We start from the raw sequence: 21,419 nt of genomic DNA on the forward strand, positions 1-21,419 counted from the left end.
TAGTACTTTAAACATTCGAAGGCTATTTCTGTAAAGTAGAGTTGACAAATATTACAAATGAAAGAAACTTTTTCTTTATCATTCAGCAGTTCCTTTCATGTGCTGTCAACATAACTTGAGCGCACATAATGATGCTGGTTGGTAACTTTTATGATATGATATATTACTACCGAAACTTTTCTTTCTGCGAGAAACAACACCGTAGCAATACAGTATGGTTATTCTTTATTTACACCTAGATAAACTGAAATCACTATTGAGTCACTATAATGACAGGTTCACTTGGATTTTTTAGATTCATACTACATTCCAATGGAATATATGGCAGCTCCTCATGCCCACTTATCTTCCCAACTGCGTACTATAAGTCATACCGAGTTAGAGATTATTTGAACTGGTCACCCAAACTGGTAGTCAGAATGAACTCAAACTTAACTGGTTTAAACTAGAGGAAACAGCAAAAGCCAGCTCTTTTTATTGGTCTTCTTGCAGCTGCCAGACAGACAGAAATAAACCTGAATATATGTGAACTCACACAAAAGGAATGAATGTAATCGCACTTTGTTAGGAAATCTGTGGCAGTGCCACCAGGAAATATATATTTTTAATGAAGTTAAATGAGACATGCTGATGCATTCTGGTGGACTAAAATGATACAGAGTGAGTACCATAAAATTTAATATATTATTGAATGAAATACAATTTTTATACAAAATACATTTTAGTGCATACACAAATCTTAAAAATCTAGACACAGACATTAAAACCGTATTCAATCTCATTGCAATAACAAGAAAACAACAAAGATAAATCATTTGAAAATGCTTGCATTTTTATTTAGAAGGGACGTCCAAAAAATAACAAACAACATTAGGACAGAACAGACGATCTTAATTACCATTTTTATACCCATTAATGCATGAGAGACAGTTAAAGTTTAAACTGACTGAGCATGAAATGAGTGAGGTTTGCGCTCTGAGCCACGAGGACATGATAAAGGAATAAATTTCCTGAAACTCATGGTCAATCCATGAGACTTGGAATGTCTGTCAAATGGATGAAAAATATTTATACCGCAAATAAGCAAACAGCTGAGTCTTTCCACTAATTTTTGCCAGCTGTACTAATCCTTAATAAAGACACATTATATTTCATGTTGATTTAAAAATGCAAAAGAAAAAGAATGGAAACAACAAACCCCAAATATAATTACATCATTAATGTGAGCTACTGCTTGATCTAACAAAAAAAAATAATTGTAAGTGCAACATTACACAGTTGGTACTGCACTGTGCCCATAGTTGGTATCAAAACCTTATTTTTAACATGCAAACAAACAAAATCATTAAAATCCTTCAAATTTACTGCTCAGCGTAAAAGAAAAATCCTAGATTATACTGGACTATGGAAGCACCTTATGCTAATATAGTATTAAAATGGTAAAGATCAATTTATAGGCATAATTATGCGACTTATATTTGGGGAACATACTACACGCTCTCACAGAACAATGAATAGTTTGTCTTCTTCATTGAAAAAACAACAAACAAACAATTAATATTCTTGGATTTATCGGTTCTATAATTATTAATAATTGTGTCACTATATATCAAGGCCAGACTAGGAGGGGCATATGAATGTATTTTCTTCCCCCCAATTAAAGAAAGAAATCAATTAGAAACTGGATGTTATCGCTTAAAACATGTTTATAGCTATGTTACTATAACAAGAGCGAAATTAACCATTCATATAAGCCTACGTTTTCTACAATCTATACATGAAAAAGGACAGTGCCAGCCACTCGTGCGTGTACGCATGCTTGCTCAACTGGAAATCCCGTGTTCCTATTGGCTAATTGTACAGTGGTGTTTTTTTTTTTAAAGTTACGAGAGCAAAAGTGAACCACGTTTAATGTGAATTGTTCTAGACGAGTGTAAAATCATGACGTTGATAACATTTGCTTTAAAAACAATTACTTTGTTAATATAAAAAAATACATTAAATTAATTCCTTACCTTTCTTGGTTTATAAATAAAATATCACTAACTATCAATAAAAATCCAATAGGTACCGAAAAAATAGATAATTAAGCCTAAAGTTTAAATGTGCTTCGTACTTGAAGCAGGAATTTAACTGTTGTATTACCATCGATATTTAGCCTTAATAGTCATTGCTACAACTTTGTTTTTGACGCTCTATGTTCTAAAGCCAACGGATTGTGCGAAAGAAAACAATTACATATTTCAAGTTTTGAAAATTAACTATTTATAAATATATGTTTTAGCCATCTCAACATAGATGCCTAAAAATTGATAATTAGGCCTAAAGTTTAAATACACTTCGTTCATGGAACACAAGGAGAATCAAGACATTGTAGTGGTCATGCGGCTAAAACAACCTGCAGGATACATTTTATGTTATTAAGAGGAAAGATAGTTTTACCATCGATATTTAGCCTTAATAGTCATTGCTACAACTTCGTTTTTGACGCTCTATGTTCTAAAGCCAACGGATTGTGCGAAAGAAAACAATTACATATTTCAAGTTTTGAAAATTAACTATTTATAAATATATGTTTTAGCCATCTCAACATAGATGCCTAAAAATTGATAATTAGGCCTAAAGTTTAAATACACTTCGTTCATGGAACACAAGGAGAATCAAGACATTGTAGTGGTCATGCGGCTAAAACAACCTACAGGATACATTTTATGTTATTAAGAGGAAAGATAGTTTAGTAATTTTGCATTTTCTTTAGCTCGGAGTGTGGTAAACCAAACTATCAAATATGTTTAGTAGATGTGTTCTACTGCACCCTTACTTCGCATACCAGTTTTTAAGGCATTTACTTAATAAATACACAAGACATGAAATATCTGATTGTTATTGAATTTTTCTTTCTGTTTTCTTCACACCGAAAATACAGAAACTTTATTTTACAGAAAGGCATACTTAACTTTCATGGATTTGTTTTAAAATTTGGTACAATGATATATCTTGACAACCTAAATTTAGGTGACAAATTTCATCTACGTATAAGTCATATGTGCACATTTATTTAACAAAACCGCTTAATTTTGACAAAATGTTTGCGCAGTCAATTGAGCGCTCGGTCTAAAATGTTACTACAGCTTCACATAAATGTGAAGAAGGATTTTTAAACTTTTTTTGTCATTAGGGTCAAAAATGGTTAATTTAGACCAGTAAAACTAGAGGGTGAAATCACGTGCACATACATAAGTATTGGTTAGGCCAAGCAAACTAGAATAATATTTTCTCTCTCCAATTTAAACAAAAAACAAAAAAACATATATGTGTGCGGTTATTATTTATTGTCGTCTGTTAACCACAAATTTGCTCAATCTTTTGAAATTATCTTGATAAAAGTGTTTAGCGTCACGTAATATTAGCTTAAGCAATCAGTGTAAATAATGATGCTTGATACAACTGTACCGAGTGCATGCAGGCGATCAAATGAAACCGTTAATCCAGTTTCCATGGCGTTACTATAAAGGTTATTAACACTGTTTTGAAGAGGAAATCTAATGCACATATTTTAACTAGTCTGGTTGGTTCTGTAAGGTATAAGTCTATTCCGAATAATAGGGTTACAATCTCAAAGCTGATGGTAGTTACTACGGGTGTGTCAAAATAATGGGTTTGTTCTTAATATTATAAACAATATTTAATAAATAGGTTGAATAATATGGGTGTTGAGCTAAAGATTATTCTACAGTAGACGTTTGTGACGTATTGACGAAAAATTCAAATTAAACGAAAAGCACTCACTCCACTTGCTTTCGAAATAATATACAGTATATATATATATATTGTTTTAAATGAGCAGTGAATAGTGAATGAGCATTGAATCGGTCATTCAGTTTAGTTTTGTGAACTATGTAGGTTTAGTGAAGTAGTTGGATCATTGTTAGTTGATGCACTTACTCAGTAACGTAATCAATTACACGTAAAATTATAGATAATTTTTTTTTTTTTCGTTACGTGTAGTACAGTTGACGCGGTATTTCCTTATATGCCCCTCAGCGGTTCAATGGTAAGTTTACAGGTTTACGAACGCTAAAAGCAGGTTTCTATATCCAATGGAAGGCAGAGCACAGATAAACTACTATGTAGCTCTGTGCCTAACAACATAATCACAATTTCTGTAAGCGTACAAGCTACAATAAGGTGCACATGAAGGACGCTTGTAGCTTGGTTAAAGAAGAAATAAACTAATTTAATATCATTACATATACTTGGACGTCGAATTATTTCATCAGATAATTTAAAATAATTCATCCAACAAACAATGTTACAAATACATATATAACAAGTGTTTGAATCGGATATCTTAATGATAAACTGTGTTTCTGAATGAAAGCGCCCTCTTCATATTTCATTCAATGATGTAAATTTGGTACCTTCATTTTAATGCAAAACTAATTACTCTGAGATCATCACAAAATAAAATTGCTTCAAGAAATTATTTGATGTATAAACACATGTAATATCATTTTGATAAATGTAAATCAAAGACAGAAAATATCAGGAAGTCTAGAATGGAACACGTGTTTGAATATTCTTGGTACTGATTGACAGATAACTTATAAACATATTGATACTAACTTTACCTATGATAATGAAAACACTTGAAATACTTTTTCACTTTCACTTACTTAAACACAACATACAAATAATATGATTTTAGCAAAGTCATGATCGATTTCAAGCTAGGTTCAATTTCACCTTTGTAACATAACTTCAAATTTAAGCATATGAATAGTGTGTTTTATTTTAGCGCATAGCTACACGATATACTATTTGCATTCCATCCACCATCAAATGTTATCCAACATCAAGGATGTTAGTTGTAAGTCCGTAAACTCAATGCTGACCCACTGGGGAGCTAAATACATAAAACTAAAGTAATTTTGAAAACTCATATACTCTTAATCCTAAAAAAAATATGAAAATCTGAACTGTAAGTGATTTCTTACATTTGTTAATAACTAGTAGACTTTAATTTTCACAATTATTACCTAGGTTTTGAGATAATTCAAGCTATCATTTAGTAATTACTATTAAATGAACTATATGTATAATATCTATTCTTTTATTTTTACCTGTTTTCAAAATAGGATATGTTTTCTAATCACTTTCATTCTTTATTTAGCAAAGTTAGAATATTCCAGAAAGCTATAAGTCATATGCCCTTGTTTGTATGTTTTAGCGCAAATCTGCACAATGAGCCACTTGTTCTGTCCACCGCAAGGAATCAAAGCTTGAATTTTAGCACTGTAACTTATCATTGACCCACCAGGGAACATATATAACCAAGCAGTAACATCACGTGACTACATTTTGTCCTTTAAAATTAAATTAATACTAATACAATTAAATGTTACTAGATAACGGCATGATTTAAACTAGAACCAAAATTTTTAATTAAATTTATAAATGTGGTCATATTTCTGTTATTTGGAACTGAAATTTAAGTGTTAAATACAAGAGTGTTTGAAATGCTGTAAAAATATGTACAAATAATTTTAATATTGTTTTTATTTTCATTTCTAATTTTTGCAGAAACAGATGTTTGTACAATAAATCGCGACTGATATTAAATAATGCTTTTCATAATAAAATGGTAGAACGTAAGTAAGAATGTTAAAGAATTCAGTGAGTAGAGTATCGAAAAATATTTAGCCATTGCAATCATTCTCAGAAGAAGTATGAATCACCTTGAAGCTATGCTCCTTTTTCTCTACCTCAAGTCATCTACCGGTAGATGGCAGTTCGATCAAGCTTCAATGTCTTCGACGTAGACTGTTGAATACTGAGTATAACGATATGTTTGCATCCTCAGGCGAAAACGGATTTCAATAAGAAATTAGTTAATTCTGTTTTCTTGTTGTTTTGGTTGAATCAGAAAACGAAGACTTTGTTTATTGTTTTCGCCAGCTAGTGTTTAACTGTCAAAAGTGTGCTATATTATATACTGAGAAAAATTTAGAAAATTACTGTCGATAGTATCCGTAATTAGTAGCACTGGTAATAATGGTATTGTGGTAGTGTTGTAGAGTATAGCAATACTAATAGTGATACTATACTTTGTAATTATCCTTAGTTTAGGCTTGACCTTAGAGACAATAATCGTTGAACTATAGAATTCATGTTATAATGAGGAACAGCAAATAAACTAATGGAGAAACTAGGACAAGGAGGCAACATGGCATCCCAGGAGGTAATGTGAAAATATTTATATATATGTATATATATTTATTGTGCTTTTGAAACTGGTTGAATAAGGACAAAATTGCCCTTTATTGTTTAGCTTTTAGATAAGCTATGATATTAATAGTATAAATTGTACATCAACATTTTGGACATGCTGAAGTAAAATATGGAAATTACGTATTAGCACAGAAACATTTAATATTTGATGCCTTTTACGTTTGTATCAATCACCTACATTGACAGTGGTTGTGCAGGTGAAAGCATGTAAACATAACGTCTAGGAACACCTAGGTTGTTTCATCCCTTAAACTAACCTAAAGCTATTCAATAAAAAAAACAAACTAAGCATTCTCTTAAATACACTTAAATTTACTGCCTTCATAACATCCAAAGGCAAATCACTCTATTAGAAAAATAAAACTTAGCTGAAGATGACTCTTACCATGCCAACACTTATATTTGGGTTTTCTAGTCCTACTGTTCTCACCAATAATTATGAAAAAAAAGATGAATCACCACTATTAATTTCATAAATAATCTTAGCCATCTCAGTAAGATCCTCTCTAAATCTTCTTTTTATCAAGAGAAGATTTCAGAGTTCTTAATTTCTCCTGATATGACTACTACTCCATTCTTGTAGCTCTTCTCTGGACCCTTTCCAACAATTCAATGTCTTTTCTAAGGTAAGGAGTCTAAGACTGAACATAGTACTCCAAATGTGGCCTAATTACTAAGCCAGTGACCTATACAATGAAATTATAACCTATTTAGGGTTGTGTTCAATATTTCTGTGCTTTAGATTCTATTTGTCCTTCCATTAACACTGCTAGATCAACCACTACACCAAGATCTATTTAAGGTTATTCTTATCCAAATTATAGTTGCAATTCAAATTCTGATAACCCACATGTATTATCTTGCATTTATTATAATTAAAACCCATCTGCCATTTATTTACCTAACTCAATAAATGATTTAAATCCTTTTGTAAAGCAGCAACATCTTCCTCACAGTCAGTAATGCCCAGTACTTTGGTATTGTTGACATTATACATTTGTATTGTGGGAGAAAGAAAACACTCATTTCTTTATCTTTTAAGTGCAACATAATACAAGACATATTTATTTTAAGTCTACTTTTAATTGAATTCTTTACATTGTAAAATCATTTTCTTTTGAAATATAAGGGTTTTTTTTATTATAAAATTACACTTCAAAATATGAAGCTGGACTTCATCCACTGCACGTTGCTGGTTTCATGGAAGTGTTATTTCAATACAATCAGCCTATCACACATACCTGTTATTATTTACATTTTAAAAGTAATATTCAGAGAAATGATTAAAAATGGGTATTAGAAAGTGAAGTATTTGATAAAGGTTTTAATGTTTGGATTGTGTTATATTTAGAAGAAAGAGAAATGGTGTCATGTGTTGGCCTTCAGTCTAATGTCAATTTACAGCATATAAACAAAGTTAATAGAAACTATATTTATACTAAAATTAGCATTTTAAGTAGCCTTATCATGACTTGCAGTGCATGAAAAAGTAGAATAACCAATGAGGAGAATATCTTTTTTTCTCTCTGTCATAATAACAGGAAATAATTTTTGTATAATTACTAATGTAAAAATACAATGAATAGTGCCATGAATTGAAAAAATCAGTTTTGAAAGAGAGGGAAGTGTTTGTATACAGAAGGAAGGAAGAGTTTGAAATTCTGTTGAGGTTTAGATTTTTATTCACAATATATAGACTTCCTTTTATCAGTAGTTTGTGATTATTACATTCGTGAGTTAAAACTGAAAATTACTTGGTGAGAAACATATAGCTTGGACGTATGGGAGTTTCTAATGGAAGTGGACTTTTTTAAGTTTAAAAACTACATAACTCTTTTGTATATTCTCACAATGAAATATTATCATGTTATTTCATTAGAAAACTTTCATTTCTCATCTGCAGATGTAATGATCACAAAATGTTGATAAAAGAAGTGTTTACAAATAAAAAGATATTTACTATTGCTGTCGTGGCTTTTATTAAAAATTGCTGATTATTACTATTTTTGATTATTCCAGCTATTCAAATGTTTTAAAAGTTGCTATTATAATTGTTGTCAAACAGAAATCTACACAGTGATTTTCTGCCAAGTGTTAGCTTTAAAAGTGTTTTTTTTTTACTTCATATTTTTTGGGATTCAAAGGAAAACTTGTGATTTGAGGTTTGATTCTCATTACCACCAAATTTGCTTGTCCTGTCTTTGTTATGGTGAAATATATTAAAGCTATTTACCACTGTCACTAAATTTGACTAAACAAAAAGACAACTGGCAGGCATTTTTGGTGTAAACATTTTCTTGCTTGTCTATACCATGATTTAAGGAACACTGTACTAATCAGTTAATTGGGCCATTGTTTGATTGATTAACCTCTATCACTGCTTGTTCAGTTCTACTAGCAGGCATAGTAACTATTGACATTTGACTGCTTGTTATATTTTATTCTTGTGTAGTGCATGATCTAATTTGAAAAATCTGTTAAGAATGGTAAGTTTGAGTTTGTTATTCAGAATATTAATAAATTTCCTGATAAATACTTAAATATTCGTTCAGTATACAAAATACTTTGAATACTTAAATATGAATACTGACATTTTAGACAAATATTAGCTTGTAGTAAGTGAAATATATCTGACCATAGCAAAACCAAAGGCCAACATAGTAGTTAGTTTAGCTAATTAGACAAAAAGTAGATTATATTGTTTCATCAGTTGGTACCCTTATTTTCAAGTTATTATTTTATTAAATTTTGCAAAACAGTATAACTATAATAAATTCTTCATGAATCTTTATTATAATTTTAAGCACTGCATGTAATTTTGTGAAGTGGAATCTAAGTGTATATATTGTGGGTCACATCATTAAAAGCCTAAAATTTGTCAACATTGGTTCACTCGTTATTTTGGATGCTCGGCACATAACTTGCTTGCTGTGAGCTACTTAACTCATCTCCTTATATTGAGGTATGGGTTAATGTTTAACATGTTGGACTACAGATCTATTGCTGCAAGATTGCCTTCCTTACTTTGGGTAGTGGACTCATTGTAAGTGTAATGGGCATATTTCACTATTTTCTAAGATGAGAATTAAAAATAATTTCTGTTAAATAAATGCCTTTCCTTTAGTCTATGAATTCAAAATTAAGGATGCCCAGCAAAGGTAGTCTTCATTATCATTTAGGTACTTATCAAGCATTTTCTTAGCTTTGTTTAAATTCCCTATCTGTAAAGTGAAATTTGTGTGTTCATTAATGGTTTTAAATGTACAGTAACTTGCCTTGGTTGTGCAACCACTTAAAAAATATGCTAATGCTGTAGCAGTAAATAAGAATTTTCCATGGAACATCTTATTATGTAACCTTATTTATTTCTTTGTGAGCCTATTCATGTATAAATGTCCTTTGTTAGGTTTAACTGTTATATATTTGCTTTTGTTGTTGTTAATTTGGAAAACTTTTCTTTTTAGTTGGGGCTAAAGCCTGTTCATAATCATGAGGGATAAAAATCAATCTGTAAAAATTATTGTAATTGAAAATTGAAATAAGTTTTTCTTGCAATAAATTTTTATCCAATATTTTCAAGGTTGTATCTATTAGACCGAAAAACTCAGCCTGTTAATAAGAAGTTTTATAATGTTTCTTGAATTCCTTGGAAGGAAGTATTTTTACAAGGTTGTATGTTCTAGCAAAGAGAGGCTATTTACAGTACTGAATAGCTCTGTCAGATGTTTACTGAGTGATTATTAGACTGTACAGTGCTTTTATACATCATTAAAACAGTTTATATTAAAATATTTCTCTTGGTCATAATAAGTGATTGAATTTGCAGGTACCCAACAACCTTTGATAATTTAGATGCAAAACGTGGAAAGCATGCATTCAAGTGGTATTTTTTTATGTTCAGTGAAAGATGAAATATCTGATATATAAATGTAAGTACTTAGGGTATGAACACTGGTATTTAAAAATGATTTAAACTGTATACTAAAAATAATGTTTGTTATTAACAGCTGCAAACTGTAAATTTGTGTATTTTTGTGAAGGATCAAAGGCCATGGCAATGCCATTGTTGACTTGCATTCAAATTTTATTCAACTACTGTTTTATGAATTTATGTCAGTAAGTTTGAAATCAGATTGTAGATTATACTTCAAACTTAAATATTATATATGAGTTTATTTCTTAATTTAAAAGTAAATATTAAAATAACATATCTACATATAGATTTTTTAGTCATATGGTATGTTGAATGCAGCGCTGGTTAAAATTAGATGTTTGTGATTTCAAAATACTAATTATATAATTCTGTAGAAATTAGGAACTCAAACTACTAATATTAACAAGCTAGAATATAAAATAAGAACCTGTTTGTATTTTGCTGAGATATGGCTAATGTACTGAATCAAACATGACAGCCCAGTTCAACTCTTTCCATTTTTTGAAATGGTCCATTGTATACTCTTACTTCAGTATACGACATGTGAATAACCAATTGACAGAGTAGAATATCACCAGAGTGATTTTCTCAGCCATTTTAATCTGTGAAAAGACTACCATGTTCTTTTTATCCAAGATTTTAAGAGGTAAGTTGTGTTTTTAGTCTGCTCGAAGTTTCATACTTTTTTTTTAGACATAAATACAGATTAGTTACTAAGCTTAATAAATTATAGTGGAATTCTATAGTATCAGTGTAGTTATTTATGATTTTTTGGTTATTTAACTGCATATATAATACCTAAAAAAAAAAAATTGATATCCTCCACATGCAAAATATTAAAAGGCTTAGCAACTGAGTACAAAGGTTGTAGTGAGAAGAGGTAATTGTTTGCTTTACTTCTTGATTTATTAAGCCTATATTTTTAAGAAAAATAAGTTTAACTTATTTCTAAATAGTAATAATATATGTACATATATATAATGTATACTAATTGAAATGTGACTGTCCACTAAAATCCAGCCAAGACATGGAAGACTAAAGGACAATTTTATATTACTGAAAACTTAACGAGTGCATATGCAGTGTGTCAGTACAAGTTATGTAATGTTAGCTAGGAATGACTGGAAGGTCAGTATAATAAAATATAATAAATATATATACACATGTAAATATATAGCATTATGAGACTTAAGCTACTTGGGCTAAACATTCATATTTTTGTGTTATAATATGTAGTTCTAGCATAAAGAACCATAATACATATTTATTTCCCAATTTCTTTATAATGGTTATAAGGTTGGTCAAATGACAGATTCCACATGGATAGAGTATAGAAAATAACACAAAATATAAAGTCTTACTGAAAATATGTTTGAAATGTATTTAAGAGGTTTTATAGGTTACACAAATACTATTTGAGATTTTGGGTACAAAAAGGTTTTTAATTAAAGCATGAAATCACTTTGCACTCAGACTAGTAACAAAACAAACTATTTTACTAAGTTTACCAAATTTTGTGAAGACACACATGCTGTATCAGAGTTCTAGTACAAATACATAACATGTGCAATTGTGTTGACAAACTTGTGCATATTATACTGAGCTTGTAACAAAAGGGCTACTGCTTTTGTGTGTGACTTGTATTGTAGTTTATTATGGTAAGCAGCTATAAGTTGGCAGGTGCCATGAGGATGTCATAAGACAGTCTTCTCACTAACAAATGTGCTGCATAAGACTTTATTTAACTTTTCTGGAATCATATTTAATTTATTGTAAGCACCAAGTAACACATATTGCCAAGTTGTGAAAGGTAAATGGATGACATTGTGAAAGGGCATACTATATAGTCTTGCAAATTTAGTAAAATAGTTGCTAAATTTTATGAAAGGTTTTACAGCACAGAGTTTAGAAATATTTTCAACTGTTAAAAGTTATACTTCACAGTTTAATTTTTAGACAACTTTTAGCCATTTGAGTTTGAGATTATACTGGCAATATCTATTGAATAGAATTGTAAAAAGTATTTTAAATTTCACTAGTTTGACAAGATAAAATTTTCTGTCTCATAGACTTCTAGTTGACTTGTCATGTAACCATTTTACAGTCAGTAATAACCTAATGTGGGTCACAGATCAAAGGTCAGGTCATTGCATTTGTTAACTTGCGTTCAAACTTTTATTGAATTACTAATTTATGAATTTATGCTATTAAGTTTTGCATCAAATTGTAGGTTATAACTCAAATTATTATTATTATAATATTATATTTTTATAAGTTAATTTTTTAATTTAAAAGTATCTTTTAAAGTTAAAGTTAGGTGTTTTTGATATCAAAATAATAAGCTTATAGCTTCTTACAAATTAGGAACTCAAATTACCAGTAATGACAAGCTAGAATATAAAATAAGAACCTCTTTGTATTTTGTTGAGATTTGCATTATGTACTGAATCAAACACCATGGCCCCGTTCAGATCTTTACATATTCGGAAACAGTTGTAATATATTTTTACTACAATATATGACATGTGAGTAGTTAATCAACAGCTCAGAATGTTCTCTTATTGGTTTGCTCAGTCATTTTAATCTGTTAAAAGGTTATCTCATTCTTTCAAAATTTCAAGGAGGTAGGTTGTATCTTTAGTCTCTTTAAAATTTCATGTTTTTGTAAACCTAAACATCTCTTAGTTACTAAGCTTGATAGGTTACAGTGGAATTCTGTGGTATCAATATAGTAATTTATGATTTTTTGGTTACTTAACTGTATATGTATACATGTATATCATGGTAAAACCTTAAAAATACTTCGTTTCATATTCTCCATGCAAGAAATTTTAAAATCCAGCAGCATTCAAGTTCAAAGGTCATAGCTAGAAGAGATAACTGTTTGCTCTTCTTTACTTACTGTTCTATATTTTAAGAAAAATAAGTTTAAAAAGTTATTTCTAAATAGTAATAATCTATATACATATATAACATATAATAATTGACAGTATATTACAAAATACTAGTCCACTAAAACACAGCCAAGACAAGGTCACATTGCAAAGATTAAAGGTCAGTCTTATGTTATTGGATTCAGTAACATGAGTGCACGAGTCTTGCCAATTCAAGTTATGTAATGTTACTCATGTATGACTGGATGGTCAATATAATAAATATGTATAAATATATAAAATGTTATTAAACTTAAGACATTTTGACTAGACATTTGTATCTTCGTGTTATAATTTGTAGTCATTCTAGTATGCAAAAAAAGCATAACTTGTATTTATTTCCTTTTTTTTTATGGTGACTGCAAGGTTCATATTTACAGACTTCACATTGTTAGGGTAAAGAAAATAACAAACAAAATGTAAAGTTTTACTGAAAACAAATGTTTGAAATGTATTTAGGAAGTTTTAGAGATTACACAAATGATATTTGAGATTTTGGAGAAGAAAAGTTTTTAATCGTAACGTGAAAATCACTTTGCACTCAGACTAGTGATGAAACAGACTCACTGTGCTCACAAACAAATCTTCAGTAAACATATATAATTAAAAAATCAAATTTTTTGTATATGAAAAACTTAAAATCTTTACTAAAAGCCTACCAAACTTGGTTCAGAAACACTTTCTGCATCAAAAGTTATAGTATAAATACTTAATGTGCAAATGTGTGTATGAACTTGTATGTATTATATCAAGCCAGTGACAAAAGGGTTAATTAAACAAAGGTCTGGTGAATTCTCTGAAATTTATCCTTCAATAATTTCACTGACTATAGAAGTGTGGATATCATACAGCCTGGCACCCAGATTAACACATTTCACCATTATACTTTGCCTGTTGGACAAGTATATGTTTTTATGCATTGTTTGTTATATTGCTGGAAAAACACTATAGGTTTCTAAAAATTTTGAACTGGAAAATTCTGGTATCTACCCAGGAGTAATTGAAATATTACATTTCCAAAATCCCAAATAATTTAACTTGAGAAATTTCATCTTTTTAGTTGACTTTTTTTGATCGGTCATCCATACTCTGTCTGTAGTCCTTAAATTATGACCAATGAATGTGAACATACTACATGGATTAAATGAAAAAATAATTCATGAGGAAATGTAAGTTTATATGAGGGAATGTAATATTCCTGATAGTTGTCCCTCCGGTGAATGTAAGTTTATTTCATTATTTTTGTCCCTCTACACAGCATAAATATACATCTCTGAATCTCAACCCAAAACTATATATACATATATATATCTCAAGTTCACAAATCCTAAGTCACATAAACATATTTAAATTATTTCAACAATAATATTACATTGCTTTTGTCCACAGTAGGAGCCCAGTTTGATTTTCAGTCCTAGGAAAAAAATGTTAACATAAAAGTTTTGAACTGCTACATATATTATATGTACATCCTAAACACTATTTACGTTTGTGGCTGTATTAATGTAAACTATAATTTCATTACTAATTTGTTTGTGGAGTGTTGTACATGGTGACTAAATGATAAAAATAAAAAAATTCACAAACAAGTGTATATGACTAGTTTAAATGCACAACATAGCATGCCATTTGTGGCAAAGTTAAATTGCCAATAATAAAATCCTGAAAGTTACCAAGGTCAGCCAGATTTCTCAAGAATTTTGTCCATCAGACAATAAGTTTTATTTCATGATTGTATGGTGCCTTATAATGTTAGATGATTAAACATTCATGTTTAGTAGTAATAGCAACATTGGAAAAAAGGTTTAACCCCTTTTTGCATAATCTGAAATGTTATAAGATATTTCTTTTCTATGCTACAGTTATAATAAGATTTAGAGTCAGAAAATTTATTTGATAAATTGATATGACAAGTTAACTGTGAGCACAGATTACATAGATTAACCAAAATTACAATTAAGTTGATTGTTACAAAAAAACAATAAACTAAGCAATCTAAATATTACCAACAAGACTTTTCTGTATTATTTTTGATTAATTTAAGCTTGTGCAGTATAATCAGTTACTGGTAAAGGCTCAAGAAAATAACCAACTGATTAGAATTTGTTGTTTTGATTGTTACTACTTTAATATTGATTCTATGTTTATAATTTCTTTATACTGTGAAAAGGTATGCTGTAGAATCTGACACATAACCAACAAATCTGTTAACCAGTACTTTTTTTTTTTATCAGACTGTGATTTATTAATTAAAACCATGTAATTGTCTAGCATATTTTGTGCTTGGGCCGTGTAGATTATCAGTGTAAAGGTAAGACACTTGGTGTGATATTTGCTCATTAGATTATATAAATGGTAACTAATGCTAACTGATTTTGACTCATTCCTCATAACTAATTATCCTCTTTAGATAGAAGGGTATTTTACAGAATTCTATGTTCAGTCTATTAAAAGGAGGATATTGACATTATAATGAATCATTATCTTAAGAATTCTACCTCAATTAGGAGTTGAACCTTGGTTTTTTTTGCTTCTCACTATTATACTGAGACTGATGCTTTATATGTTGAAATGTTAGAGTTCTCAATCTTTTAGCTGCCAAGATATCCATGTATATTTTCATGAAATACTATAATTAGTACTTTAAAATTTATCACTAGAATGTATGGTCTACAAAGAGTGATCAAATTACTTCTGTATCAATATTAAATTCCACTATATTATTGTACAATTAAAGAATTTTGATTTTGCTGTTCCTTGCTCTACTGAGATGTCATAGTTATTTATCAGTGTATATAATACACTGCAGTTATTTCCATTCTCTCACTGTGTTCCTTTGATATATTGTATGTGTAATAGATATATGAGTACTTATTATTTTATTGTAACTATGAGAAAATGGATCATACAACCTTGTACAGTACAAACATAAAATGTGACCCTTCAGCCTTAATTTTTGGGCCAAAGTACTAAGATTGAAATCCCAAGTAGATAACTTATCTTTACTGTTAAAGTGTGCTCGAACATTAGTGAAAATTCTTCTTTGACCAACTGTTGATCTAAGTATGCACACACACACACACGGTTCCATTTGCCATATACTCAGTTAACCTGGTCATATGGGGTACATTGAGTACTGGTTGAGCACATGATACATCATAAAAACATGAGCTGCAAGGTAGCAGAAGGCCTATTGGGCCATCAAGGTCATATTGCTTCCTCTACAACATGTAATGAGCACTAATTTGCATGCTGTTATTTCAAAATGTATAGTGTTTGTTTTTTAAGTATTTACCCAATTATCCAGTAACGATTAATAAACCAAGTAAGTACAAATGTCGCTATGAAGATTAAAATTCAGAAACTTAAAAGCTGAAGTAAATTGATATCATTTTTCTAAAATTTTCACTGTCATTTAAGATACATTTCAAATTACACTTTCCTTAAGAGTCTGTATTACAATGTCTACTTGTTAATGAATATTTAGGTTTGATATATTCACATCATATTAAATTATGAGGCCAAGAATACAAAAATATTTATTGTTTATATAATATTTTTTGTATATTTCATTGATTTATCTTATCAATTTGTTGTTTTATTCTAAAATTATTTCTAACCTCACCTGATTACAAGCTAATTATGAAAGAAAGTGTGAAGAATTGTAATTATACATGTATTTTGAAATACCATGTTTAAAAGTGTTTTTTTTAAATTATTATTTGATTTGGCAAATGTTTAAGAATAATTGCTGGTATTTTACTATGAATTTTAATGATAAATTTTCATAAACAAGTTGATTAGTGTTAAGGCAAAAGTACCCGATACAAGTAGGTTGCTTACCCAAGTGATGTCACTAGAAAAATCGACAGTGCATATGGATTATACTTAGTGACAAAGCTAACTCACAAGTTGGAGAAGTTCAACTTTTCATGACATCACCATTGAATTGTCATGCATTTCTGTAAACTGAATGCTGGTTTAGTAATCTGTGTTTTTTCATTAAAATACAGGAGCACTGAGGATACTGTTAAATATGTAGAACAATATGCAAGATATCCTTTCCTTTCAGATTCCCATGATTATTATAGAATAGAGATATAAAAAACAATGCTTTGAAAGAACTCTCTGATTTTATGAAGATGGAAAATTTAGATATAAACATAATTAAGAATACTTATTACAAGGAAATAAAATACAAAGAAGTAAAAAATGTCAAGTTCAGAGACTAGTTAGACTTGTATACCAAATAACCTTGGTTTAGTATTATGGATAGATTATTTGAAGAAAGTAAAAATTGAGGGAACTTGAACAAATATGACAAGTAAAGTTTCATTTCAGAAAATTATATATATATACATATAGTGTGTGCACAATTTAGTGGCACAGTTACTCAAACTGTGTGTAAAGAGTTCAAACTTAATTGTCATGTAACAAAGTGGCACAGCCCAGTTACATTATTTAAATTCACTTTAATATCTACCTTAAAAATACCTCTATTACTAAGCTACTTGGGAACTACAAGCCCAAGCATTAAGTAGTGGAAGTCGTTAAGAATTATAGCACAAACTATGACTAAGTGTTAATTGTAACTGTGCTGTATGACTGTGTACCATTTAATAATTACTACCAAGCAATAAGATATTAACTGTGTTCAGTACACACTAGAATGTTACCTTATTAATTTTGTTGCTTATAATTAACTGAGATTTAAAAAAACATTTAAATTTCATTTTTGGAGTATAATTCCATATTTCATGAGCTTACATACATATTAATTGTTTTTATTTTGGTTATGAAATTTCTGAGAATAAAATACCATATCTGTTTATGAATCAAGAACAAAAAAATCCTAGTTTTTAAAACTCAACAGTACAATAACTTAAATTAGCCTAGTTCTTAAACTAATAAACTAGTATGTTTGAAAGTTGTGCTAAAGTTTTGCCTTTTTCTATTTTTCAAGTAAAGCTGTTTAAAGGCAGTTAGTGAATTATATTCTCTTGAAATGACTAAAGAAATAAAAAAGTGGGTAGACAACTGACTTGTTAGTAATGGCTAGAGCTACATGATGAATGCTGTCAACTTACAACACAGCTGAAGAGATTTTTGCAAATGCACCAAGCAGTGAACCAAACTCACCTAATATCTACTGCATCAATATATGATGGAGTCAGAAGTAGACAATAGTCCCTCAATTCTGTGGAGAAATGAGTCTCTATCTGAACGTATTTTCAATTAAGGAAAGTGTTGTCATTTAAATCCACTCTTTATTTCTCAGGAGTCATTAATTCCTCCTAAGTTCTTGTAAAATGTTGGTTTCCATTACTACCAACAGCTACTCATGCTATGGAACAATAACCTTGTTAGAAAGATTAGCACAGATATCTATGTCAGCTATGACATTTTATTCATTGGTTTTACCTTAATTGCAGAACAGTATGTGAGTGTATTATTCTCTGGCATTGTAAAAATGATAAAATACTTAAAACAATGAGTTTTATGTTTACCCTGAGTCATATCCAAGAACCCCTGATGTTTTTATGGTGATCAGAAAATTTGGAAAGGTTTCATCACAAGCAAACAGGTGGATGCAAGCTAATTACTTTTAGTAAGGTTATGGGGATTGATTATCATTCATTGACATAGATTGTAAGCTGTTTGACTGCCTAAGATCCTGACCTCTAGCAAACATAGAAAATAGTCCTTTTCAGGACGTACTTTAAAAAAAAAAAGGCAGTTAACCAGCTCAAACATATAATAAAAACTAATTAGTATCTATTTCTTAAAAAATACTACTTATTAATCCACATTAACAGTGTCAAAGTCTCCATTGTCACAACCTTTTAGAAAGTTGCATTCAAAATTTATTAAGCATCTTCATTATCAATACATTTAAAATTGAAACATGTCTTATAGTTCAGTTTTTGTATTAAGCAAGTTTTAATGTCTTAATCTTTAAAATGAAATATTCAAATAAATTCTCAGTCTTTACTTCTCTGTCATGTGATACCTTTGAACTTCAAATTACCCATTTTAAACTTTCTTTTTTCTTTTAAACAATTTTTAAGTGTCCAATTAAGTATAAATACATACTATAAATATTGACAAACCAGAATATAAATTTAAAATCTCCAATTATTTTGCTTTACAGAGATATATTAAAAATCTTTAAACTTCTATGACATGCCATTGCTGTACTGTTTAGTCATTCAAAAAATGTCAGTAATTCTTTCTGACATTTCTATAGGATTATTCATAACCTTTGGAAAGAGCAACTCTTTCTTAACAAAATTCCTAATATGTTGTTTTGTTTTGGTGCTTATGAGCAGATATTTAGTGTCAGTTTCATTGTTTGCAATCAGGGTGCTCACCTTATGGCAATTAAAAAAATTTTAAACCTATCTGTAACCTAAATAGGAACCCAGTTAAAGTATTTTTTGTGACATTCTACTTTAGTGTCTGATATATATACATCTTTTTCTAAAATATATAGTTGAATGGATCATTAGTGCTTTATGAAGAATTAATACAGTAAGAAAAACTGGTACTAAGGAAGTATGCCTTGAGTACAAATTATTAAACTGTGTTTCAATTATAAGTCTGCAGTTTCTGTTTATTATTATAGAATAATCTTGTACATTGATATTCTATGTTAGAGGTAAGGCTCACAAGACTAAAGTTATTTTAAAATTAAAAATGAAAATAAAATAACATTAAGTTAAAAACTTGTATTAACAAAGCATCATTTTTGTTCAAGAATGCAAGTTTCATTTATTGGGCTGCTTTCTGACTTTAATAATGGTTACAGCACATTATTCTTAGAGGTTTGATTCAATAAACTGTAACTAGAACTTTGTATGATAATGTTTCAAAGTAGAAGTAATTAAACTAAAGTAATTTAACCTGGATTGTCCGTACTCTATATCTAATCATAGACCTATCTCTGTATTAAGTAATTCCTATGTTTAAATGATATTGTCTGTACACAATATCTAATCATAGACCTATCTCTGTATTAAGTAATTCCTATGTTTAAATGATATTGTCTGTACACAATATCTAATTATAGACCTATCTCTGTATTATCACCTTTTTTTTATGAATTTTGTAAAGCCAATTATTAGTTGTGTAGAATTTTTTTTAACTCTTAATTAATGCTGTTATAAATTCATGTCAGTTTGGCTTTTTGAAAAATAATTAATATTCTTGCTGTGTCAGAAATTTATTACAAATGACTAGAAACATTTGATTCTGGTAAGATGATTTGCTGTATTATTTAATACCTATCAAAGGGCTTTGTTACTAAATGCTATAACATATTACTTGGTAAATTGTATTATTGTTATATATGAGTTTCAGCTTTATATATTTTTGAAAGTTGCCTGACTAACAAAGAAGAAAATTCATCAATTAAAAATTTTTAATTTTATATTTCAAGGATATACTTAAGGACCATTTTTATTTCATATTTATGTAAATTATCATTAAAATGTTTGCTAAAGATACTAATTTATGATCAATAATAAGGTAATGGATTTATGTCTAATAGTTAACAGGAAAATAATTAATTTGGGTAAGTGCTGTTAGCAAATACATTTTCAGTTAATTTTAATAATTGTGTTATTGAACAAATTAGCTGCATGATGTATCTGGTAATCATTAGTGATGATAAATTACTTTGGAAATAACACACACATTCTTGGTATTAAACTGTCAAAGAAGCCTTGGTGTTATGCAAGAATTCAGGGTTTACATTAACTCTGAATTTCTATAAATGGTTGGTTATGTATTTGGATATTTTCGTACTTAATATTCCATTTTGTACTGGGGTCAGCTAATTTTGCATCCAGTCAGTATTTTTCATAATAAAATATCTAAACATTGGATCAAGGAAGAACCAGTAACATAATACTGTTTGGCTTTAAATATTATGAAAATCAGTGATGTGTGCAAATTAGAAATAGTTAAATTTAAGTATAAATTTAACAATAAAATTTTATCTCTAATTTCTCAGAATTGTTTTATCATAGCAGATTTTGTTCATAATCATGTTGTCTACCAGCTTTGAAGTACTTTTATCTGCTAGATGTCTTTTGATCAAAGTTCAATTAAAGGAAGAGAAATTATGGTTTAAGTTATCTGGTAATTTAAAGGTGCTTATGTTTTTATATACACTGTGAAGATTTTTCAGAATGTTATTTCTTAAATCTTTCAAGAGATTAATCATGATAAGGGGGGTTGACTACTCAATAATAAGGGAG

General features: G+C 29.3%; 1 protein-coding gene across 2 annotated transcripts in view; it reads left to right on the forward strand.

The window, feature by feature from the left end:
* The first annotated feature begins 5,800 nt into the window (after positions 1–5,800).
* The window catches only part of LOC143240325 (germinal center kinase 1-like), a 104,953-nt gene continuing 89,334 nt past the window's right edge, over positions 5,801–21,419 (forward strand). The window contains exon 1 of one of the 2 annotated variants that reach the window (XM_076482570.1): positions 5,801–6,241. In XM_076482570.1, coding sequence (XP_076338685.1) covers positions 6,200–6,241 — 42 coding nt within the window. In that variant the 5' untranslated portion in view covers positions 5,801–6,199. Of the gene's footprint in view, positions 6,242–8,759; positions 8,778–21,419 lie in introns of those variants that run through there. The other variant, XM_076482572.1, reaches the window with a different exon arrangement.

This window comes from Tachypleus tridentatus, chromosome 13 (assembly GCF_004210375.1).
Source record: "Tachypleus tridentatus isolate NWPU-2018 chromosome 13, ASM421037v1, whole genome shotgun sequence".
Lineage (NCBI taxonomy): Eukaryota > Metazoa > Arthropoda > Merostomata > Xiphosura > Limulidae > Tachypleus > Tachypleus tridentatus.